At 41.6% G+C, this 24225-nt stretch overlaps 1 protein-coding gene across 3 annotated transcripts in view; it reads right to left on the reverse strand.

Annotated features, from left to right (window-relative positions):
• The window catches only part of plcl2 (phospholipase C like 2), a 252196-nt gene extending 233235 nt beyond the window's left edge, over nucleotides 1-18961 (reverse strand). For all 3 annotated transcript variants that reach the window (XM_078418041.1, XM_078418033.1, XM_078418023.1), the window contains exon 1: nucleotides 18244-18961. In XM_078418041.1, the coding sequence (XP_078274167.1) occupies nucleotides 18244-18492 (249 nt within the window). In that variant the 5' untranslated portion in view covers nucleotides 18493-18961. The remainder of the gene's footprint in view (nucleotides 1-18243) is intronic.
• Nucleotides 18962-24225: the final 5264 nt, after the last annotated feature.

Below are 24225 nucleotides of genomic sequence, written 5' to 3' on the forward strand. Positions count from 1 at the left end.
TGGACATTTATCCTGCAAGGTCCTGCAAGATCAAACTTTGTTAAAGATTGCAGTTAAACCTATGTATTCACAATCTAAACTTCATTTGAACAATGTCTTGATAGTCATTGAAATATTTGTTATAGTTACTGTTTGTTAGTAACACCATCAGCAAGCCATGCAATGTTCTATATGTTATGCATAGCATTGTGTGCTGGCTTGCTAACCCAAATTTACTTCCTTTAGCTTTGGTAACATGCTACACACAAAAAACCTCTAGCAGATAAAATACGAGCTAAGGAGTTGCTACACAATACAACCACATCCTCTTCAGAAGAGTCATGCAACCCTGGATTAGTGACATTAAGCAACTAATCCAGGGTTGCATACTTTTTGCCAATTTAATTTTATTTAATGAAAACATTTCTTAGGCTTCCACACTATTTAGTTTCTTCCAACACTACAAACAAATCAATAATAATGAATTGATATTTTCTGCAATGAAACCATTCATTTTTTCATATTTATTTTAGTAAATCAAATATTCTATTCAGTTTGAAGCCAAAAGTAATTTGTAACTCCACGTTCATTGCCTCAAGTGTAAGACTAGCCCACTAAAGTTTTCTTAAAGGCACTGATAACAATCAGCTTTTGCAGCAGAACTCATCTGCAAAGCAAGATCTTAACAGGAAACAGAACACACACCCAAGGGAACTGAAAATTTTAACAGCCGCAAATATTTCAATTACAACACAAAGAACTCAGTACATACTTAAAGTCCTAACTATTAACAGAACATAATGAAAAAAGGATTTTGCATTTATATATGCACATCATATCTAATTGCATGATCCAGATTGTTCTTTGAAATGGTATTATACAGTCAAATACACCAGTTGATCTGCAAACAGAAAGAATCACACAGGCAGAAATGATGATACAGTTTTCATGATGCTGCCTGAGAGAGGTACTAAAAATAAGAAAAATGAAGGTAGCTTCCCACTCTGCAAATACTGTTGTATGTCTTTCTCTTATGACTACCTGGATTGAGTCTCAACTCTCCCCGAAAGCAGCACAGGACATAACAATCAATCCTCAGGAGTGTGCAAAATCAACACACATCAAAAGAATCAACACAGTTTATTATTGTGAAATACTGAAACACATAAAATATTGAACAATTTTAAAGCACTGTGTAAACCAACCCATTTTTTTGCAATAGCAACACAATCCTGACACCGAAAGAAATAAATAACATAAATGTGCAAAAGTAAAGCAAATTGGATATTTTAAATTATAATGTAGCAATATAATTAGAGTTTTGGACAATGCAGTCCTCTATTAGCGAGAGTTTAACAGCACAATGTTCATCTGGATTTAAGAGGAGCTAATTACATGAATCAACAACCAGGACCAGGAGTCCGGGAGCAGAGCAAGGACGCCCGTTGGCTGAGAAGAAAAGTAAGTGTTAATTACAGTGGAAAAGGCAGTTTAAAAAGAGCGCCAAGAGGACGCTAGTAGTAAGTTTGAAAAGTCCGGGAGCAGAGCAAGGACGCCCGTTGGCTGAGAAGAAAAGTAAGTGTTAATTACAGTGGAAAAGGCAGTTTAAAAAGAGCGCCAAGAGGACGCTAGTAGTCAGTTTGAAAAGTCCGGGAGCAGAGCAAGGACGCCCGTTGGCTGAGAAGAAAAGTAAGTGTTAATTTAAGTGAGAAGTCAGGTAAATTGGACAATCAGGCAATTTAATTGGTGATATAAGCAAGACTTGCAAAAGGGTGCAGCCCTGTTCGGGTGCAGCCCAGTGAGAAAAGAGCGAGTCTTTGGCTGCGAGTCTTCGGCGAGGAGGCTGAGGTGAGGAGGTTACAATTGTTTTAAGCCAGAACTGTTATAGACACAAGGTAATGGCGGAAAAGTTGGTGCAGTGTGTTTCCTGCAGGATGTGGGAAGACAGGGACGTCGCTGGAGCTTCTGGGAGCTACACCTGCAAGAACTGTGTCCAGGTGCAGCTCCTGAAGGGACGTGTGGTGGAGTTGGAGAGGCAGTTGGATGACCATCCGGGAATGCGAGAGTTTCCTCGACAGGACCTATTGTGAGGCTGTCACGCCAAGGGTCCAGGTCGAGCGAAGATGGGAGACTGTTTCAGGGGGGAGTGGACGAGGACTACAGGAGACCCCAGTGGCTGTGCCTATTGCAAATAGGTATACCCTCTTGGGAACTGTCGGGGCAGAAGACGTTTCCAGTCCGAGTGGCGGACCTGTTGGCAAGGGTACTCGACAGGGGAGACCGAAGTCAGGAAGAGCCGTAGTGGTCGGTGACTCCATCGTCCGAGGGACGGACAGAAGATTCTGTGGCAGCAGGAGGGACTTGAGGATGGTCTGTTGCCTCCCTGGTGCCAGGGTTCAACACATCACGGACCGGCTTCAGAAAATCCTAGTGAGGGAAGGTGATCAACCTGAAGTCGTTGTGCACGTGGGCACGAATGACGTCAGGCGGAAGAGGAAGGAGGTGCTACAGCGGGAGTTTAGAGAGTTGGGAAAAACACTGAGAAGTAGGACGTCGAAGGTGGTTATCTCTGGACTGCTACTGGTACCTCGTGCTGGTCAGGCCAGGAACAGAGAGATAGAGGGTATGAATTTATGGCTGAGGGGCTGGTGCAGAGAGCAGGGATTTAGATTTCTGGACCACTGGGATCTCTTCTGGGCTAGGGGTGACTTGTACAAAAGGGACGGGTTACATCTTAACAGCAGGGGGACAAACATTCTGGCAGGCAGGTTTGCTAGTGTGACACCTGTGGCTTTAAACTAAGTAGTGGGGGGGAGGGGTTAACAAATTGTGAATATGAAGATGAGGTAAAAGGGAATACAGGAGATATTGCAAAAGACTTTCGGGAAGAATGGGAACAGAAGTTCTAGAGGGGAAAAGAAATTAAGGGCAGGGCCAATTGTGACCGATGTGAGAGGGGAGGTAAATACAGAAGTTAAAGTGTTGTACTTAAATGCGCGTAGTATAAAAAATAAAGTGGATGAGCTTGAGGCTCAGTTAGTCATGGGCAAGTATGATGTTGTAGGGATCACTGAGACATGGCTACAAGAGGACCAGGGCTGGGAACTGAATATTCAGGGGTACACAACGTATAGAAAAGACAGACAGGTGGGCAGAGGGGGTGGGGTTGCTCTGATGGTAAGGAATGATATTCATTCCCTTGCAAGGGGTGACATAGAATCAGGAGATGTTGAAATGAGAAATTGTAAGGGTAAAAAGACCCTAATGGGAGTTATCTATAGGCCCCCAAACAGTAGCCTCGACATAGGGTGCAAGTTGAATCAGGAGATAAAATTGGCGTGTCAAAAATGTAATGCTACGGTGGTTATGGGAGATTTCAACATGCAGGTAGACTGGGAAAATCAGGTTGGAAATGGACCCCAGGAAAGAGAGTTTGTAGAGTGCCTTCGAGATGGATTCTTAGAACAGCTTGTACTGGAGCCTACCAGGGAGAAGGCAATTCTGGATTTAGTGTTGTGTAATGATCCTGATCTGATAAGGGGACTAGAGGTAAAAGAGCCATTAGGACGCAGTGATCACAACATGATAAGTTTTACTCTGCAAATGGAAAGGCAGAAGGGAAAATCGGAAGTGGCAGTATTACAGTATAGCAAAGGGGATTACAGAGGCATGAGGCAGGAGCTGGCCAAAATTGACTGGAAGGAGGCCCTAGCAGGGAAGACGGTAGAACAGCAATGGCAGGTATTCCTGGGAATAATGCAGAGGTTGCAGGATCAATTTATTTCAAAGAGGCGGAAAAACTCTAAGGGGAGTAAGAGACACCTGTGGCTGACAAGGGAAGTCAGGGACAGCATAAAAATTAAGGAGAGGAAGTATAACATAGCAAAGAAGAGTGGGAAGACAGAGGATTGGGACTCTTTTAAAGAGCAACAAAAGTTAACTAAAAAGGCAATACGGGGAGAAAAGATGAGGTACGAGGGTAAACTAGCCAATAATATAAAGGAGGATAGCAAAAGTTTTTTTAGGTACGTGAAGAGGAAAAAAATAGTCAAGGCAAATGTGGGTCCCTTGAAGACAGAAGCAGGAGAATTTATTATGGGGAACAAAGAAATGGCAGACGAGTTAAACCGTTACTTTGGATCTGTCTTCACTGAGGAAGATACACACAATCTCCCAAATGTTCTAGGGGCCGGAGAACCTAGGGTGATGGAGGAACTGAAGGAAATCCACATTAGGCAGGAAATGGTTTTGGGTAGACTGATGGGACTGAAGGCTGATAAATCCCCAGGGCCTGATGGTCTGCATCCCAGGGTACTTAAGGAAGTGGCTCTAGAAATAGTGGAAGCATTGGAGATCATTTTTCAATGTTCTATAGATTCAGGATCAGTTCCTGTGGATTGGAGGATAGCAAATGTTATCCCACTTTTTAAGAAAGGAGGGAGAGAGAAAACGGGTAATTATAGACCAGTTAGTCTGACATCAGTGGTGGGGAAGATGCTGGAGTCAATTATAAAAGACGAAATTGCTGAGCATTTGGATAGCAGTGACAGGATCATTCCGAGTCAGCATGGATTTACGAAGGGGAAATCATGCTTGACAAATCTACTGGAATCTTTTGAGGATGTAACTAGGAAAATTGACAGGGGAGAATCAGTGGATGTGGTGTACCTCGACTTTCAGAAAGCCTTCGACAAGGTCCCACATAGGAGATTAGTGGGCAAAATTAGGGCACATGGTATTGGGGGTAGGGTACTGACATGGATAGAAAATTGGTTGACAGACAGAAAGCAAAGAGTGGGGATAAATGGGTCCCTTTCGGAATGGCAGGCAGTGACCAGTGGGGTACCGCAAGGTTCGGTGCTGGGACCCCAGCTATTTACGATATACATTAATGACTTAGACGAAGGGATTAAAAGTACCATTAGCAAATTTGCAGATGATACTAAGCTGGGGGGTAGTGTGAATTGTGAGGAAGATGCAATAAGGCTGCAGGGTGACGGACAGGTTGTGTGAGTGGGCGGATACATGGCAGATGCAGTTTAATGTAGATAAGTGTGAGGTTATTCACTTTGGAAGTAAGAATAGAAAGACAGATTATTATCTGAATGGTGTCAAGTTAGGAGGAGGGGGAGTTCAACGAGATCTGGGTGTCCTAGTGCATCAGTCAATGAAAGGAAGCATGCAGGTACAGCAGGCAGTGAAGAAAGCCAATGGAATGTTGGCCTTCGTAACAAGAGGAGTTGAGTATAGGAGCAAAGAGGTCCTTCTACAGTTGTACCGGGCCCTGGTGAGACCGCACCTGGAGTACTGTGTGCAGTTTTGGTCTCCAAATTTGAGGAAGGATATTCTTGCTATGGAGGGCGTGCAGCGTAGGTTCACTAGGTTAATTCCCGGAATGGCGGGACTGTCGTATGTTGAAAGGCTGGAGCGATTGGGCTTGTATACACTGGAATTTAGAAGGATGAGGGGGGATCTTATTGAAACATATAAGATAATTAGGGGATTGGACACATTAGAGGCAGGAAACATGTTCCCAATGTTGGGGGAGTCCAGAACAAGGGGCCACAGTTTAAGAATAAGGGGTAGGCCATTTAGAACGGAGATGAGGAAGAACTTTTTCAGTCGTGTGGTGAAGGTGTGGAATTCTCTGCCTCAGAAGGCAGTGGAGGCCAGTTCGTTGGATGCTTTCAAGAGAGAGCTGGATAGAGCTCTTAAGGATAGAGGAGTGAGGGGGTATGGGGAGAAGGCAGGAACGGGGTACTGATTGAGAGTGATCAGCCATGATCGCATTGAATGGCGGTGCTGGCTCGAAGGGCTGAATGGCCTACTCCTGCATCTATTGTCTATTGTCTATTGTCTATTGTCTATTGTCCCAATAACCTGAGGGTGTTGGGAACATTTCTCAGAGCAAGAAACGCAAGTGAAGTTAACCACAGCCTCTAGGAATGCCTCTTATCATTTACAATAATTTCCCATTGCACAACATTGAAGTGTTTGAATTGTTTACCATCAATGCCCAGAAGAAATGCAGTCTAATATACAGGTGGTTGCTCTGCCTCACACCTGTTTTAGACTCTATCCAAAAATGATCGTTTCATTGTGTATTAAATGTCAAAGACATTCGCTTAACACAGGATGAACAAACAGCCTTGACAGGAAGCAAATTCTCTGCACTGTCACCAAGTAGAAGTTCTCTAAACATAATCTAGTTAAGAGAAAGGAAACTTCTACAAACGTGGGCCTCATGTGAGAGAGAGAGAGATAGGAGTAGGTGAAGAATCAGCACAGTAGTGCAGTTGTTAGCACTGCTACCTCAAAGTTCCAGAGCCCAGATTTGATCCTATCCCCAGGTGCTGTATGTGTTTGGTTTGTATGTTCTCACTGTGACCCAGGTTCCTGTTTCCTCTCACATCCCAAACCAGATAGGATACAAGGTATTCTTGCCCCGAGAAGTCGTACGAAATTTTTCCAAGCACCTTCAGGTGATTGGGACTAACCTTAAAATGGTTAATTAATGTAATTAGCTTCTCTTGAGTTCAGATGAACATTATGCTATTAAACTCTGCCTTATAAAGGACTGCATCGTTCAAAACTCTTTGATTATATTGCTCAGTTATAATTTAAAATATCCAGGTAGATTAATTGGATGTTGTAAATTGCCCTAAGTCCAGGTGGGTGATAGGAGAAGTAGAGAAAGTTGAAGGACACACAAAGAGAACAGGTGAATGGAGGAAATACAGGCTATCCTCAGGCAATAAATGGGTTCCATTTTACAGATGCCCGTAAGTAAATTCTCTCCACAATTAGGAAAATGCTCCCAAAAATGCATGGCATCAAAACCACATAAGACTGATAAGAAAGAACAATTACTAAAAGTGCAGAGAGAAACATAGAAAATAGGTGCAGGAGGAGACCATTCGGCCTTTCGAGCCAGCACCACCATTCATTGTGATCATGGCTGATCATCCACATCAATAACCCGTGCCTGCCTTCTCCCTATATCCCTTGATTCCACTAGCCCCTAGAGCTCTATCTAACTCTCTCTTAAATCCATCCAGTGATTTGTCCTCCACTGCCTTCTGTGGCAGAGAATTCCACAAATTCACAACTCTCTGGATGAAAAAGTTCCTTCTCACCTCAGTTTTAAACGGCCTCCCCTTTATTCTAAGGCTGTGGCCCCTGGTTTTGGACTCGCCCAACATTGGGAACATTCTTCCAGCATCTAGGAATCAACATGTCAGATTGTGGAATTTAACAATTTGATAAGAATTTGTCTGTATGTACCGGCGTCTATAAGTTGGGTGTTTTTAACCCAGGGATGGACTGCAAGTAGGAGGAAGGACTGCATGGTTCAATCCATTGGGAAAAGATAAAATATTTATCAGCTGAAGAGACAGCATAAATTTTTGCCTATACATCCCACAAGCCAATTATTTGTGCCATACAGTGCCCTCCAGAATGTTTGGGACAAACACCCATCATTTATTTATTTGCCTCTGTACTCCACAATTTGAGATTTGTAATAGAAAAAAAAATCACATGTGGTTGAAGTGCACATTGTCAGATTTTAATAAAGGCCATTTTTATACATTTTGGTTTCACCATGTAGAAATTACAGCAGTGTTTATACATAGTCCCCCTATTTCAGGGCACCTTAATGTTTTGGACACAGCAATGTCATGTAAATGAAAGTAGTTATGTTTAGTATTTCGTTGCATATCCTATGCATGCAATGACTGCTTGAAGTCTGCGATTCATGGACATCACCAGTTGTTGGGTGTCTTCTCTAGTGATGCTCTGCCAGGCCTATATTGCAGCCATCTTTAGCTGATGCTTGTTTTGGGGGCTAGTCCCTCTCAGTTTTCTCTCCAGCAAATAAAATACATGCTCAATTGGGTTTAGATCGGGCGATTGACTTGGCCACTCAAGATTTCACCGTTTTTTAGCCTTGAAAAGCTCCTTTTTTGTTTTAGCAGTATGTTCGGGATCATTGTCTTGCTGCAGAATGAACTGCCGGCCAATGAGTTTTAGAAACATAGAAAATAGGTGCAGGAGGAGGCCATTCGGCCCTTCGAGCTAGCACCGCCATTCATTGTGATCATGGCTGATCATCCACAATCAGTAATCTGTGCCCAACTTCTCCCCATATCCCTTGATTCCACTAGCCCCCAGAGCTCTATCTAACTCTCTCTTAAATTCACCCAGTGAATTGCCCTCCACTGCCCTCTGTGGCAGAGAATTCTACAAATTCACAACTCTCTGGGTGAAAAAGTTCCTTCTCACCTCAGTTTGAAATGGCCTCCCCTTTATTCTAAGACTGTGGCCCCTGGTTCTGGACTCCCCCAACATTGGGAACATTTTTCCTGCATCTAGCTTGTCCAGTCTTTTTATAATTTTATGTCTCTATAAGATTCCCTCTCATCCTTCTAAACTCCAGTGAATAAAAGCCTAGTCTTTTCAATCTTTCCTCATATGACAGTTCCGCCATCCCAGGGATCAATCTCGTGAACCTATGCTGCACTGCCTCAATTACAAGAATGTCCTTCCTCAAATTGGGAGACCAAAACAGTACACAAAACTCCAGATGTGGTCTTACCAGGGCCCTATACAACTGCAGAAATCGTCTCATTATGAAGGCCAACATGCCATCAGCTTTCTTCACTGCCTGCTGTACCTGCACGCCAACATTCAGTGACTTGTGTACAAGGACACCCAGGTCTCGCTGCACTTCCCCCTTACCTAACCTGACACCATTGAGGCATTTGTTTGAACTTGAGCAGATAGAATGTGTCTATACACTTCAGAATTAATTGTGCTACTACCATCAGCAGTTGTAATATCAATGAAGATAAGTGAGCCAGTACCTTCAGTAGCTATACATATCCAGGCCATAACACCCCCACCACTGTGTTTCACAGATGAGGTGGTATGCTTTGGATCTTGGGCAGTTCCTTCCCTCCTCCATACTTTGCTCTTGCCATCACTCTGATATAAGTTAATCTTCGTCTCATCTGTCCACAAGACCTTTTTCCAGAACTGTGGTTGCTTTTTTAAGTACTTTTTTGGCAAACTATAACCTGGCCATCTATTTTTGCAGTTAACCAGTGGTTTACATCTTGCAGTGTAGCCTCTGTATTTCTGTTCATAAAGTCTTCTGCGGACAGTGGTCATTGTCAAATCCACACCTGATTCCTGAAGAGTGTTTCTGATCTGTCGGATAGGTGTTTGGGGATTTTTCTTTATTATAAAGAGAATTCTTCTGTCATCAGCTGTGGAGGTCTTCCTTGGCCTGCCAGTCCCTTTGTGATTAGTAAGCTCACCAGTGCTCTCTTTCTTCTTGATGATGTTCCAAACAGTTGATTTTGGTGAGCCTAAGGTTTGTCTCTAACAGTTTTATTCTTGTTTCTCAGTCTCATAATGGCTTCTTTGACTTTCATTGGCACAACTTTGGTCCTCATGTTGATAAACAGCAATAAAAGTTTCCAAAGGTGATGGAAAGATTGGAGGAAAGACTAGGTGCCGAGAGCTCTCTTATACCTGCATTAAGGAGGCAATTAAACACACCTGAGCAATTACAAACACCTATGAAGCCATGTGTCCCAAACATTATGGTGCCCTGAAATGGGGGGGACTATGTATAAACACAGCTGTAACTTCTACATGGTGAAACCAAAATGTATAAAAATACCCTTTAATAAAATCTGACAATGTGCACTTTAGCCACATGTGAGTTTTTCTATTACAAATCTCAAATTGAGGAGTACAGAGGCAAATAAATAAATGATGGGTTTTTGTCCCAAACATTCTGGAGGGCACTGTATATGTCATCTGTAGGAACTGAGCAGGCACTAAGTTCATGTTCCTCATATGTAATCGCTTGTTGGGTGACACTGTACCACTGGTTGGGCACCCTGGGGCCTGCAACTGCTGTGGTTGGTAAACTGTTGTAACATGTATACCCTTCATAATCCTTGAATCTTCGCGAATCATGTGTAAAACAATAAATTCAATCATTCATTGCAGCTAATAAAATGTGTCCAAAATAATATTCATGGTAAAGGCCCAAATTTGAATACAATTGGGATGGAGGAAAAATAGGTCCACTTGATAATACTTTGAATTTTCCAACTGATTGAAATGAAGAGAAAATCAGGAATCAGATACATCAGCTGCATTGACTATCATACCAATTTTTGAAGTTCGTCATTGATCAAGTAAGGCTCCAATTAGAAACTCACTTATTTAACATTCGTTTTGGTGACTTATCTTTTACCAAGAAAACTGTTCTCTGATGCAAAAGTACATCATTGCATGAAAGTTATTAAGTTAGGAAAATAACATGTTTTGCAAGCTAAAGTTAAATGTGAAAAATGAAAAACTCCAACTACTGGAAATCTTAATCAAAAGCAGAAAATGCTGGAAACACTCAGTAGATCTGGTCACGTCTATGAAATGAGAAATAGGTAATCCTTCAGGTCAAGAGCCTTCAGCAGAACTTGTTCAAATTTGACATCAACTTCCCCCAGCCACACACTACAGTGGTGAAAAAATAAGCAGTAAAATAAAAATACTGTATGTAGCAATGGACTTTATGATGGCACTATGCAGAAGTTACAGTAAAAAGGAAACTACTCTTCTTATGACGTAAGAATACAAAAGTTTCTAAAGGATCAACAAATTAGAAAAGCTATTAGCCTTTGCTGTGTTGCCTATTAGGATCACATATTTGTGTGATATTTTAAAGTAACATGAAAATTAATTAACAGCACAAATTAAATTATTTTCTTTTCTCTTTTATCGTAGTCAAAGCAATTCCAAAATAGAACATTCCCCAGGATGTCTGCTTTTGACCTGCACCGTAGAGACTAAACAATGTTTGCACATTTAACTACATGCAATAATGCTAACAGATCTGGTACTTGTAGGTACAGTTACAGTACACTACAAACTCCAACTAAACGCCGAACTACGAAAAGCCTTGATTACATTACGGACTTGGGCTTTGTTTTGTTTTTTGCACTATATTGTTTGTTTGTTTCTTTCTTTTTTATCAAACCTCTGTTTGTTTATTCTGGTGTCTACTAAGTACTATCTGTTGTGTTGCTGCAAGAAATAATTTCTTCCATGTTCCGTGCAATGCAAACAGAATGTATGCCCTGCCCAGGTTCAGCAGGGATTCTGTTCCTGTGATCTGTCCGTAATCCAGACAGTTCATAATTCAGAACCTCGCGTGCAGGCCATGTTTGCAGGCACGAAAGATGACTCCAGCCCTTCAGCAGCCGGCAATTCAATCCTGCTGATCTCCCTAACTTTTTCCCAGAGTGGAAATATCAAATTCTAGAGGACATAGCTTTAAGGTGACAAAGGCTAAATTTAAAGATGTGCGGAACAATTTATTTCCCCCATAGAGGGTGGTGGTGCCTGGATCACATTGCCGGGGGTGATGGTTGAGGCAGATACAATAGTGGCATTGAATAGACCTGTGGATAGGATGTGCAGGAAATGTGGAGATATGAGTTATTTGCAGGATTAGTGGCATCGTGTTTGGCAGACTGTTTGGCTGGGCTGACGGGCCTGCTCCTGTGCTGTTCTCTGTGCATAAGTTGGACGATTACAACCTGGAGAGGACCTGCTCAGTGCTTCAAATAATACTTGAGAATAAAAACTCTCCTTGCTCTCCAGAATAAAAAGATCTAATTTCAAAAGATAAATGATTGAGCTCTCCTGAAGCTCTCCTCTCCTTTTAATTAATACTCAAGAAACAAATGTTTTAGTTATTTTTTGTCTTGCTAAGAACTGAATGGAAAATATTTATCCACACTATTTCCCCAAAATGGCAAATAACAGTGCAGCCAGCAAAAGCTATATAACTTATTTCCATTGGTCAATGTTCCATTTAAGGAAGTGAAATGTTGATGTGAAGGTTTCAGAATGGCATTAGTAGAAATGTCTAACATTATCCCGCAGTTTTCATAGAAAAATAAAACCAGTCTAGTTGTGTTAATTAGATATTCCACCCAAGATCAGCTTTTGAAGAAAGACTCAGTCTTCATGCCTGAAAAGTGGACAGAATTCATCTATCTTGTTTTCTATGCACTGCACTGGCAAATGATAAACTTAGTTCATGCTTGACATCAACTGGAACAGAATATTAAACAAGCTCACTTGCTTTTTATGGATGCCATTCAAGTAACTGAATTGATTTTTTTTTTAAATCTCACAAAAACGATCATGCCAAGAACCTGGGGCAGGTTAAATCTAGCAAACCAATACAGGTTTTGGTTGCAGCAACTTTGTGTAATAAATAATAAACTTCTGGGCTCTCATTTCACTTCTTTCTAAACTTTATCTAACCTTATATGATTCCCTGTTTCCTACCAAAGACATTTCCTAGATTTTAAGGCACTAAAGTTTTCATCACGTTGCCCAATACCTCAACAATTATGAATAATTTAATTTCAGTAAATGCCATCGGTACAACACAATGTCTTGGCTGCAAAGATGGAATGGAGAAGTTAAACATGTGAAGGACATTTGCGGCATCCATTCATAGCCGTTTATAGTCATAGAGTCATATAGTGATACAGTGGAAACAGGCCCTTCGGCCCAACACGCCCACACCGGCCAACAATGTCCCAGCTGCACTAGTCCCACTTGTCTGCGCTTGGTCCATATCTCTCCAAACCTGTCCTATCCATGTACCCGTCTAACTGTTTCTTAAACGATGGGATAGTCCCAGCCTCATCTACCTCCTCTGGCAGCTTGTTCCATACACCCACCACTTTTTGTGTGAAAAAATTACCCCTCGGATTCCTATTAAATCTTTTCCCCTTCACCTTGAACCTATGTCCTTTGGTCCTTGATTCCCCTACTCTGGGCAAAAGACTCTGTGCATCTACCCGATCTATTCCTCTCATGATTTTGTATACCTCGATAAGATCTCCCCTCATCCTCCTGTGCTCCATGGAATAGAGACCCAGTCTACTCAACCTCTCCCTATAGCTCACACCCTCTAGTCCTGGCAGCATCCTCGTAAATCTTTTCTGAACCCTTTCAAGCTTGACAATATCTTTCCTATAACATGGTGCCCAGAACTGAACATAATATTCTAAATGCAGTCTCACCAACGTCTTATATAACTGCAACATGACCTCCCAACTTCTGTACTCAATACTCTGATTGACGAAAGCCAAAGTGCCAAAAGCCTTTTGGCCACCTTATCTACCTGCAACTCGACCTTAAAAGGAACCATGCACCTGTACTCACTAGATCCCTCTGCTCTACAACATTACTTAGAGGCTTACCATTTACTGTGTAGGTCCTGCCCTTGTTTAACGTCCCAAAATGCAACACCTCATACTTCTCTGTATTAAATTCCATCAACCATTCCTTCACCCGCCTGGTCAATCGATCCAGTTTCTACTGCAATTGTTCACAACCATCTTCACTATCTGCAAAACCACTAACTTTTGTCTCATCAGCAAACTTGCTAATCTTGCCCTGTTTGTTCTCATCCAAATCATTGTAGATGACAAACAGCAACGGGCCCATCACCCAACCCTGAGGCACACCCTGAGTAATATAGTGGTTCCATTTGTGATTTTAATCAACCAAGAACCACTGAGCGACTGACGTGGCAGCTGCCTGTCAATCATATGTGCCACCTTTACCAATTGTTTCATCTCGATTAATATTCCTTTAGCTGATGGATATGCAAAGATGGATATGCAACTAAATATTTTACAGTATCTCAGATCTTGTTTTGTTTTACCAGTTTTTATATGTGTAACATGCAGCTGCTGCACTCAATATTAGAATCATAATCTACGCAGTCACGTACTATATTGGGGTTAACATTCCTGCTCAACATACTTTTTCTTGGGTAAAAGTGCAGTACAACTCAGTTACTTTCAGTGTAAGTACTGTTGCTAAATTCAACCTGATATTGCAATCATGATGGACAAATTTCATATTTCAAAGAGGACAAAGTTGAGAATTCACTGAGATGCCAAACACGATAGCAATACTAAAATAAAAACAAAACAAATGCTGGGAATATTCACCAGACCTAGCAGCACTTGGGAAAGAGACACATAATTAAATTGGCATGTTTGCGATGGAAAAGGAACAAAGGGCCTTCAACCTAAGACATTAACTGTTATCCTTTCCACAGACGCTGCCTAACCTGCTGAGTGTTTCCAGCATTTTGTGTTTTTATTTCAGGTTTTCAGAATCTTCAGCTTTTTTTTGTCTCAATTGTATTGATGCTGGAATGAAATTATTTTGTTTAATTCTTATGTTTATACAAAACGCCTAGCCGTGTAGATTAATATATTGAAACAAAGGTACAATAATATTGTAATTAATGATTCTGAGTAAACAACGCTCTTTCTCTCTTCAGAATACTTCCCAAATCCTTTGCTAAATTAATATGTTTAACAACAGTATCATGCCTACAAAAAAAATCTTATTATGAGCTAGAATCTTTCAGCCCATTGACTGTCTGAACTCCTGTGAATCAATCCCATCAGTCTAATTATGCCCACTTTTTCCCCCATTCCATTATAAATAATCTTACTTCAAATTTCTTTTGAAATCCCTGATTGATTCTGCTCCCATGTTTACAAGCCAAAAGTTTCAGATTATAACTACTTTCTATGTAAAAAATATTTTCCTTCACAGTCACTTATCCATTATTATAGATCTGTGGCCCCGGTTCTTCAACCACAAGCTAATGGAAACAGCTTTAGCTTGATTTTCTATACCTTTTCAATATTTCCTCTCAATCTTCTTTCATCATTATCTCTGGAAACATTCTTTTTAGGACTATTGCACCTTCACAATCTTCCTAAAGTACGATAACCAAAAATGGATGCAATGCTCCATCTGTGGGTAAGCAGGTTTTTGATAAAATCTTCAAACTAACGTCCCTGCTTTTATACTCAGTACCTCCACTTACAAAGCACAGGATCCTAAAGAGTGAAGCGCTTTCCTTAAGCAGTTGTTCCAGAACCAGCACATATTTATATTGATGTTTTTTACAGCTTGCCCTGTCACCTTCAAAAGATTTATATAATTCATAACCAGATCTCTGTTTTCCAGCAAATCCTTTAGAACTGTGCCATTTTATCTATATTATCTCTTCTTATTCATTCTGATTAAAGTGCACAAGCTTTCTGCTTATTCTATGACCATCTGCAGTCCTTTACTTTCCTCGTCACTGTTACCACACTTTACGTTTTAAGACAACTGAACATAATTTTTTTTACCTTGCCCACATGTTAAGTCTGAACTATTTTCAACCAATGGCACGAGCAATGACCCATGGGGAACAAAAGAGTCCCCTTGTTCCATCTTTGCCTTGCAGCAATTTCCATAAATCATGATATGGTAACAATATTTGCTTTATCTTATAAGAAGGCAAGAAATAGGAGTAGGTGTAGGCCATAGGCTGACAATCCGGAAGATCTTGCCTGGCCTGACTGTGCCTCAGCTGCATTTTGAATCTTGCTCCACAAAACTGCTGAAACCCTTGTAAACAAAATGTCCATCCATTTTTAGGGAAGTGAATTCCAAAGATACATGATTCATAGAGAAAGTTAATCTTCATCGCTGTTTTATATGGGAAACCCCAATTCAAAAGAATTATACCGTCTCGTTCTGCAGCCTCCCATGAGGGAAAACTCAGAAGCATTCTCCTCAGAAGCATCACCTCACACTTCTAAACTCATATATATATATATATATATATATATATATATATATATATATATATACATATATATATATATATATATATACACACACACACACACACAGAATTCCAGCTGTAGTTTCTACAATCTTACTATTCTGTTCTAACCCATTTGCAAGATTCCATTCGCCCACTTACGTGGTTGCTGCATCTGCATCCTACTCTTTGTTTCATGTACAAGGACACCCAGATTGGTCTGAAATGCTGCTGAATCTATCTCTATTTAAACAATATCTGGTTTTTTTGTTCTTCCTACCAAAGTAGATAACCTCACATTATCTTTCATCTGACAAAGTGTTCCCCACTGGCCTAACCTATCATTTTCCCATCGCAATCTCCTTGTCCTTCTTTCTGCTCTTGACTTAGCCCTTCTCAGTATACCTGGCAGTAAACGACAGCATCAACTTGCTTTGTCACCAATCGTCTGTCCATGCAGATATTAATACATGCTGATTCTGCCCCTACTCCCATGAATGTTTATCATCTGGTAATTAGTAAATGTCTGATGTAACATGTACATGCACCAGACTGGCAATAGGATTATGAAAATTTGAAAAGATCAGCAAATGCATTCTTCACTAAAATACACATGATGGCAATGTACACCAACACAACTTGGGTATACAAGCTTTCCACAAATTTCCTTGCATGTTTGCTGTAGTTTCTAAGATTGTGGCAAGCTAGATAAACTCTATACATTATTAGTTTTAAGTACTTTCCTCTGTATTTTGAAATTCTGCATCTCAGAATTATGATGTAAAAAAATCCCAGTTCAAGTGGCAGAACAATCAGGTAATTTTTCATGTGTAAACATGGTAACAATGCCCAGGAAATTATTTTGGAATACAAATTGGAACTGGAAAATTTAAAATGTATTAAACAACATCTGTGTTAGCCTTACGTACGTTCAATAATCATTCACAGAACAACAATGTCAAAGACCTGAAAATCAGATTACTTTCAATCAAAGTTCATCAATGTACATGGGGGGGGGGGGGGGGGGGGGGACCAAAGTGCAAAGAAATCCAACCAGAATATGTGGAAGATTTTAGACAAGATTAAATTATATGGATCCTTTATATTTCCTAAATAAAACTTAGGACATAGGAAAGTACAGCGCGGGAAAAGGCCCTTCAGCCCACAATGTCTGTGCCAAACATCATGCTAAAATAAACTAATCTCAGCTGCCTACAGATGATCCCTCCACCCCGTCTTCAGAATTGCAGCAATGATAAAGAAAAATATTCATGCCATCGTGCTGTAGACAATTTTGTCTGTAATTAGTTGAGCATTTGTATAGCAAAGTCCCTCTTACTTTAAGAACATCTCAGAGTGATTTTTGATCACTGAGGTAATTATGAGCTATCTCAGAGTTCATTGTTGTAATGTAGGAAATATAAAGGCCAATTTATACACACATTGTCTACAAATATAAACATTATAATAATGTCATATTCTGTTTTTGTAAATTACAAGATCACCTGTTCATTCAGCATATCCTCAGCTCTTTGAAATAATGAGTAGACGAATTAACATCTCATCCAAAAGAAAGCATTGCCAACGTTGGGGGATCCCTCAAGTGATACACTGAACTGTGAGCCTAGATTATTAATTTTGAGCATCTGGAGTGGGAACTGAATCCAGAACCTCCTACTCTCAGGCAAGAATGCCACTAACTGAGACACGGCTAATGAAATTTGGCTTGACATTTGGAATTTCTAAAAAATACATATCAGGTCTAAAGCAGTATTGCCAAAACATACATAAAACATAAATCTCAAAGCTGATAGTGTGGTACAAATATTAATGGAAATTTCCACCTCAGAATTATACATTTATCTATCTTTAATCGAATCACAATCATGACCATTGATAAAATCCATACACAAATATCCAAGATCAACTCTTACACTAATATAGTATATATATTAAAATTAGCTTCCAAATTATAATATAACAACTGCCACAAAACAGCAAAGATAGCATCATTCAACCTCAAATCTCCAGAACAATCCTGTAGAATTTATTGGAACTATCAGTGGACGAAATGCCAACCCCTTATCATCAGTTGAAATAAAAACTGTCAAACCCTGATGATTTTCTTTTCAAAAGGGTACATCTACGGCAATAACAATGCATGCAATGAGGTGGGATTGGGGAAAACAGTAAGTAGTCCAGACAAAGTATTTGAAAGCAAAACTTTGGAACGTTGATTTAAATGCCTGCATTTGTCTGTCATAAACCGTGGTAATTCGATTTAGTTTATGCGTAGTAGTGTGCAAATTTTCTAAAAAATTATAAAACTGCACCTGGTACACCAGGTAAATTCTATCGGAAATTGATCCTGATGTTTAAATTCATAGGATAAGATACCCGACCAAAACATTCATCAATCCAAGACACAATCATCCACCGAATAATCTTTAATTGAATGCTCACTTCCAAATGAAAAATCACCTGTATAAAGAGGGCTGATACTAGAATATAAAGCATGTCAGTTTCAATCTTACCTTAATGATGCTGCTCCTGCGAGGTATGCCTGGTTTTCCATCTTGGGATGGTGCAGTTACTGGTGAAGGTGTGCATGTGTCTGCTCCGGGACTTGATGGCAGGACGCCTACCACTGCAGTCACCGGCTCTTCTCCCACACAGTCTCCGTTTGACACAGCTTCAACTCCCTCCTTTTTGGCCCAGGAGGGCGAAACAGAACACGAAGGCACCAGAGACGGGACACCGCGTTCCGCCTTTCCTTCCGCCATGGTTTTCTCGTTTAAAAAAACAACTTGCAAAAACAAAACTAAACAGGGCAAGGTCGACTTTCAATTCTTTAAATTAAAAGAGAGGAAACGGCGATCGTCCACAACGTGCATGGTATATAAATTATACTGTTAAATTGCAAAACAAAATCCAAATACGTGTTGCAAACCTCCCGCTATAATTGTGACAGTCCCTCCTGCACACGAACCAACTACTGCCACCAACCGAAATCCTTCTGAGCACGCAACACAGGAACAAAACGTACCGAAAAGCCGCAACATTTACATTTCTGCGCCTCTGATGTTATCTCGACCAATCCATAAGAGAGATGCGCTAGAGTTGCAGATGCGGGACTTGAATGCGAGCCGGAATATTGCAAGCAAGTGAACGCGGCAAGCTGCAGGCGCACTCGCCCTGACACTGACTGTCAGTCAGTCCCGGGCTCCGGTTGCGTCCGTTTCCCCGGTGACAGGCTCGTGCTCCCACCTCGCTGATTGACGGCTGCTGCCTTGTTTTTTTTTTCTCGCACTCGCAGAAGTGGAGGCGGGACGTCGGGACGTCAATCAGCCGGCACGCCAACGGCCCCTGTCAACAAGGAAGCACCTGATGGCAACAACACACCGCCGCCGCCTCCCCGCGTGCCCGCACGCCCGCCCGCGCACCTTCTTCCTGCCGCGGCCGCCGATGCTTCCCATCGGGGAAAGGACAAGAGCACGAGAGGATCACGCATCACAATCGCAAACGGTCCATTGGGCTAGTCGCCACGTTCTGCCCGCGAATCTGGCCCGAAGGGTCCCGGTCTGAAACGTCGCCTGTCCATTCCCAACACACACAGATGCTGTCCAGTTACTTCAGCATGTTCAGCAGCAAGAAACTGCAATTGCTGGTTTAAACCGAAGATAGACACGAAAACATGGACAGGCAGCATATCTGGAGAAAAGGAGTAGGTGACTTTTTGGGTCGAGATCCTTCAGGCTCCTGAAGAAGAGATTCTCGACCCGAAACGTCACCAATACAATACAATACATCTTTATTGTCATTGTACCCAGGGGTACAACGAGATTGGGAATGCGCCTCCCATACGATGCAATAATTTAAGTAATTAACAGCAACCCAACGAAATGAAACAATTGTAACAGTTTTAGACAGGGTAAAGTGCAAGTTGATCTATGCGTTGTGGCCATCCGGCTCAGCAGGACCGGTTCATAGCAGCTATGGCCCTGGGGATGAAGCTGTTCCTGAGTCTGGAGGTGCGGGCGTAGAAGGCCTTGTATCGTCTGCCCGATGGAAGGAGTTCGAACAGACTGTTGCAGGGGTGTGAAGAGTCTTTGTGGATGTTGGTGGCTTTTCTGAGGCATCGTGTGTTGTAGATGCCCTCCAAGTCTGGTAGCTGTGTTCCGATGGCCTTCTGAGCTCTATGGACTACCCGCTGTAGAGCTTTCCTTTCTGCCTCCGTGCAGCTGAGGTACCACACAGGGATGCCATGCGTTAGGATGCTCTCTATGGTGCAGCGGTAGAAGATCGTCAGCAGCTGTTGGGGTAGACCAGACTTTTTCAGTGTTCTTAAGTAGAAGTCTTTGTTGTGCCTTCTTGACCAGCGCAGCAGTGTTATTGGACCATGTTAGGTCCTCCGAAATGTGAGTGCCCAGAAACTTGAAGCTGGACACTCTCTCCACACTGTCCCCGTTGATAGAGATCGGGGCATATTCCCCGTTATGTGACCTACGGAAGTTGATGATCAGCTCCTTGGTCTTGGTGGTATTTAGGGACAGGTTGTTATCCGAGCACCAGTCCGCCAGGTTCTGCACCTCCGCTCTATAGTTTGTTTCATCCCCGTTGGTGATAAGCCCGATCACCGTTGTGTCGTCTGCAAACTTGACAATGGTGTTGGTCAACTTTGCAGAACTTTGCAGAACAGTTTCCAGAGATGCTGCCTGACCCGCTGAGTTACCCCAGCTCTTTGTGTTTATCTTCGAGTTACTTCAGAACTTTGTTTAATGCTCAAGACTCCAGCATCTCATAAAGTCATAGAGCACGGAAACAGGCCGTTCGGCCCAGCTTGCCCATGCTGACTAAGGTGCCCATCTACACTGATCCCACCTCCCCTTGTTTGGACCATATCCTTCTAAACCTTTCCTATCCAAATGTCTTTTAAATAGTGTTATAGTTTCTGCCTCAACTATCTCCTCCGACAACTCATTCCATGTACCCACTAGGTTGTGTGTGAAACAAATGCCCCTCAGATTCCTATTAAATCTTTCCCCTCTTACCTTAAACCTATGTCCTCTGGTTCTTGATTCCCCTACTCTGGGTAAAAACTGCATCTACCCTATCAATTCCCCTCATGATTTTATACAACTCTATAAGATCACCCCTCAGCCTCCTGCACTCCAAGGAATAATGTCCTAGCTCGCCTAATCTATTTTCTAAAACTCTCGTTCGTTTGTTTGTTAGTTCCCGAACTATAGCCAAAACGGTACACGATAGCGCGACAATTTTAGGCCCACCTAACTCACCGTCGTCCCTTTGATTCCAATGGAAGAAGTTTCATTGAAATCGGTGTTATATTTTTTAAATTATTCACATTCTAAAGTTTAAATCTATCTCCTAGGGAGGGAGGGAGGGGGAGGGAGGGAGGGGGTGGAGGGAGGAGGAGGAGGAGGGGAGTTGAGGGGGATGGAGTGGGGGAGAGGAAGGGGAGGGGGAGGAGAGGGTGCTGCACCAATGCAGGAGCGGTTTGGGACCAATGGGTCCAATTGGTCTAGTCTTTCCCTATAGCTCAGGTTTTCAAGTCTTTGCAACATCCTCGTAAATCTTATCTGCAGTCTCTCGTGTTTCCATTTCACTGTTTCATTGCAAAATCACATGAAAGTATGCCCCCTTTAAATAACTCTCTGATGGGACTTCTGTGAGACCCTCTCTCATTATACCCCCTCTATGATTCCAATGACTCTCCAGTTCTTCGACCAACCAAACTTGCTAAAACGGCCATGTGTCCTTTCTCAGTACTTGTTTTTGTCACCATTTTGTCTCGCAAAGCTTCCAGCTCAGTTTCTAATTTAGTTTCATCTAGGATTTTAGGTACATTCATCACTTCTCTCAATAGTTTTCCCTCTGTGCCTTAGCATCTGAGGAAGTGTCCTGATCCAAAATGTATGTCTGTCCATTTCCCTCCACAGATGCTGCCTGACCTGCCGAGTTTCTCCAGCAGATTGTTTTTTGTCAATTGGACTGTCAGAGTTGAAACTGGATTAGAGAAGGAGAGAGGAAGTAAAATGTTAAAATTCATTTTAATAAATATTAAAAGTTCAATATCTTGGGATAGTAACTTTATTTCATGAATTTTAAAAGCAGAAAATGCTAGCAAAATTCAACTGTCTGTGGAGAGAGTAACTGTCTCTGTTTCAAGCCAGAGATCCCTGTTACTACTGGGAAAGAGACAACAAAATGTGATTTTTTTATTGCAGGAAGGATGGATAGAACAAAGGGAGCATCTGTGGTAGGGTGAGACCAGTGCAAATAAGTAAATGAGGCAATTAGAGGTGATTATGCCTCTTTGTCTTATGTCTTGTTAATATCAGGGTTATGAGACATACCAAGCACGTCTGGCTGTGCTAATAATGAGGGAAAAAACTGCCAAAATCACAGATGGATGACTTGTGACACCAATGGCAATTTCAGATGCATAAAGAAATAGCAACTTGTCTGACGCTGTAGATTTCAGCAATGAGTTTGGAAGGCTGCAGTATGCCCAGATAAAAGATGAAGTGGAAAATTCTCTAAAGAACATGAAAAGCATTGAAAAGATCCAAATTAATGAGCTTGTGTGCACCCACATTGAAATCTGGTCATTATAATTTTGCTCATTCTTGGAATCTACTTGTAATTTTCATCCTTTCGTTTGCTGTGTACATAGAGATTGCTCTATTTGTTATTGGGACACTTGCTAATGTAATATTCAACACAATCATCTAACTAATTAATAAATACAATAAATAGCTGGTCTTAGAGGTCACCATTAATCACATCATATTGGGCCGCTTCTCTGCCTGTTTCTATCCAACTAGTTTCTTTGTATGTCAGTAATATTTCTGTATTTCCATTTATGTCAACTTTACCCTTCAGCCTCTGAGAAGGAACTTTATCAAGTGCTTTCTGCAAATCAATATAAAGATCATTCATAGACATTTCTCTGCAATGATTGAAACACATGGAAATTAAAAAAATTGTGGATGCTGGAAGTCCTGAATAAAAACAAAAAAAGTGCTAGAAACAGTCAGCAGGTAATGCTGAGCAAATTGTAGTTTAGTTTAGAGATACAGCGCGGAAACAGGCCCTTCAGCCTACCGGACCGCGCCGAGCAACAATCCCTGCACATTAACACTATCCTACACATACTAGGGACAAATGTTTTACACATACGCCAAGCCAATTAACCTACATACCGGATCTCCCGGTAGCTGAGCACTTTAACTCCTCCTCTCATTCCCAATCTGACCTTTCTGTCCTGGGCCTCCTCCATTGTCAGAGTGAGGCCCAGCGCAAATTGGAGGAACAGCACCTCATATTTCACTTGGGTAGCTTACACCCCAACGATATGAACACATTGACTTCTCTGACTTCAAATAGCCCTTGCTTTCCCTCTCTATCCCCTCCCTTTCCCAGTTATCCCACCAGTCTTACTGTCTCCGACTACATTCTATCACTGTACCGCCCACTCCCCTGACATCAGTCTGAAGAAGGGTCTCGACCTGAAACATCACCAATTCCTTCTCTCCAGAGATGCTGCCTGTCCCGCTGAGTTACTCCAGCATTTTGTGTCTACTATATATATATATACTTTAAAAAACTTTAAAAATCAAGCAGACATATAAATAATCAATAATAGTGCAAATTAAAAAATAATGCCCCTAAAACTATATAGTTCGGAGCCTATTTGGAGGTTGCTGTGTTTGTAATGGCAGTTTCTATACCTTCTCAAAGTCCAACTTCGATAGCCATTACTGCTCGGAGATGGAATGGAGGTATAGCTTACGCACACACCGCACTCTGAGATAACAAAAACGAATCTTCCAAACGCTGTTTCTTGATTAATTGGTCTTTATTAAAGTAGCACAAATCAAAGAGTAATTCATAACTTTTCATTCTTATCAACTGTTCCTTCTTCAAACAATATAGTAAAAATCATGTAGTCGTTACCGTGTGGTCCTTGTGAGTGTAGCTGGCGCGAGTGTGGCAGTCGTAAGTGTGGCAGACATGAGTGTGACTGGCGCGAGCGTGGTAAAAAACTATTCTCTCCATCCTCCGAGACTAAACTGACCCACAATCTCTGTCGCTACGCTAGCCTCCTCCCATGTGGACATTCCCCATTATGTATCAAATCACACCCACAAGCATGCAAAAACGACATAGACTAGAAATATTAAACATAGCCATAATACAATGACAGTCACTAAATTAAGCATAAATGGCTCCTACACATCGGCCCCTAATTGTTCTGCGTATATGACAAAGCAATTACAAATAGATACCAAAAGGAGCTATAAAAGCTTAATATTAATCAAAAACAAAAGTAATATAGAAACATAGAAACATAGAAAATGGGTGCAGGAGTAGGCCATTCGGCCCTTCGAGCTTGCACCGCCATTCAATATGATCATGGCTGATCATCCAACGCAGTAACCTGGACCTGCCTTCTCTCCATACCCCCTGATCCCTTTAGCCACAAGGGCCAC

Source organism: Rhinoraja longicauda, chromosome 2, assembly GCF_053455715.1.
Source record: "Rhinoraja longicauda isolate Sanriku21f chromosome 2, sRhiLon1.1, whole genome shotgun sequence".
In the NCBI taxonomy this organism is placed as follows: domain Eukaryota; kingdom Metazoa; phylum Chordata; class Chondrichthyes; order Rajiformes; family Arhynchobatidae; genus Rhinoraja; species Rhinoraja longicauda.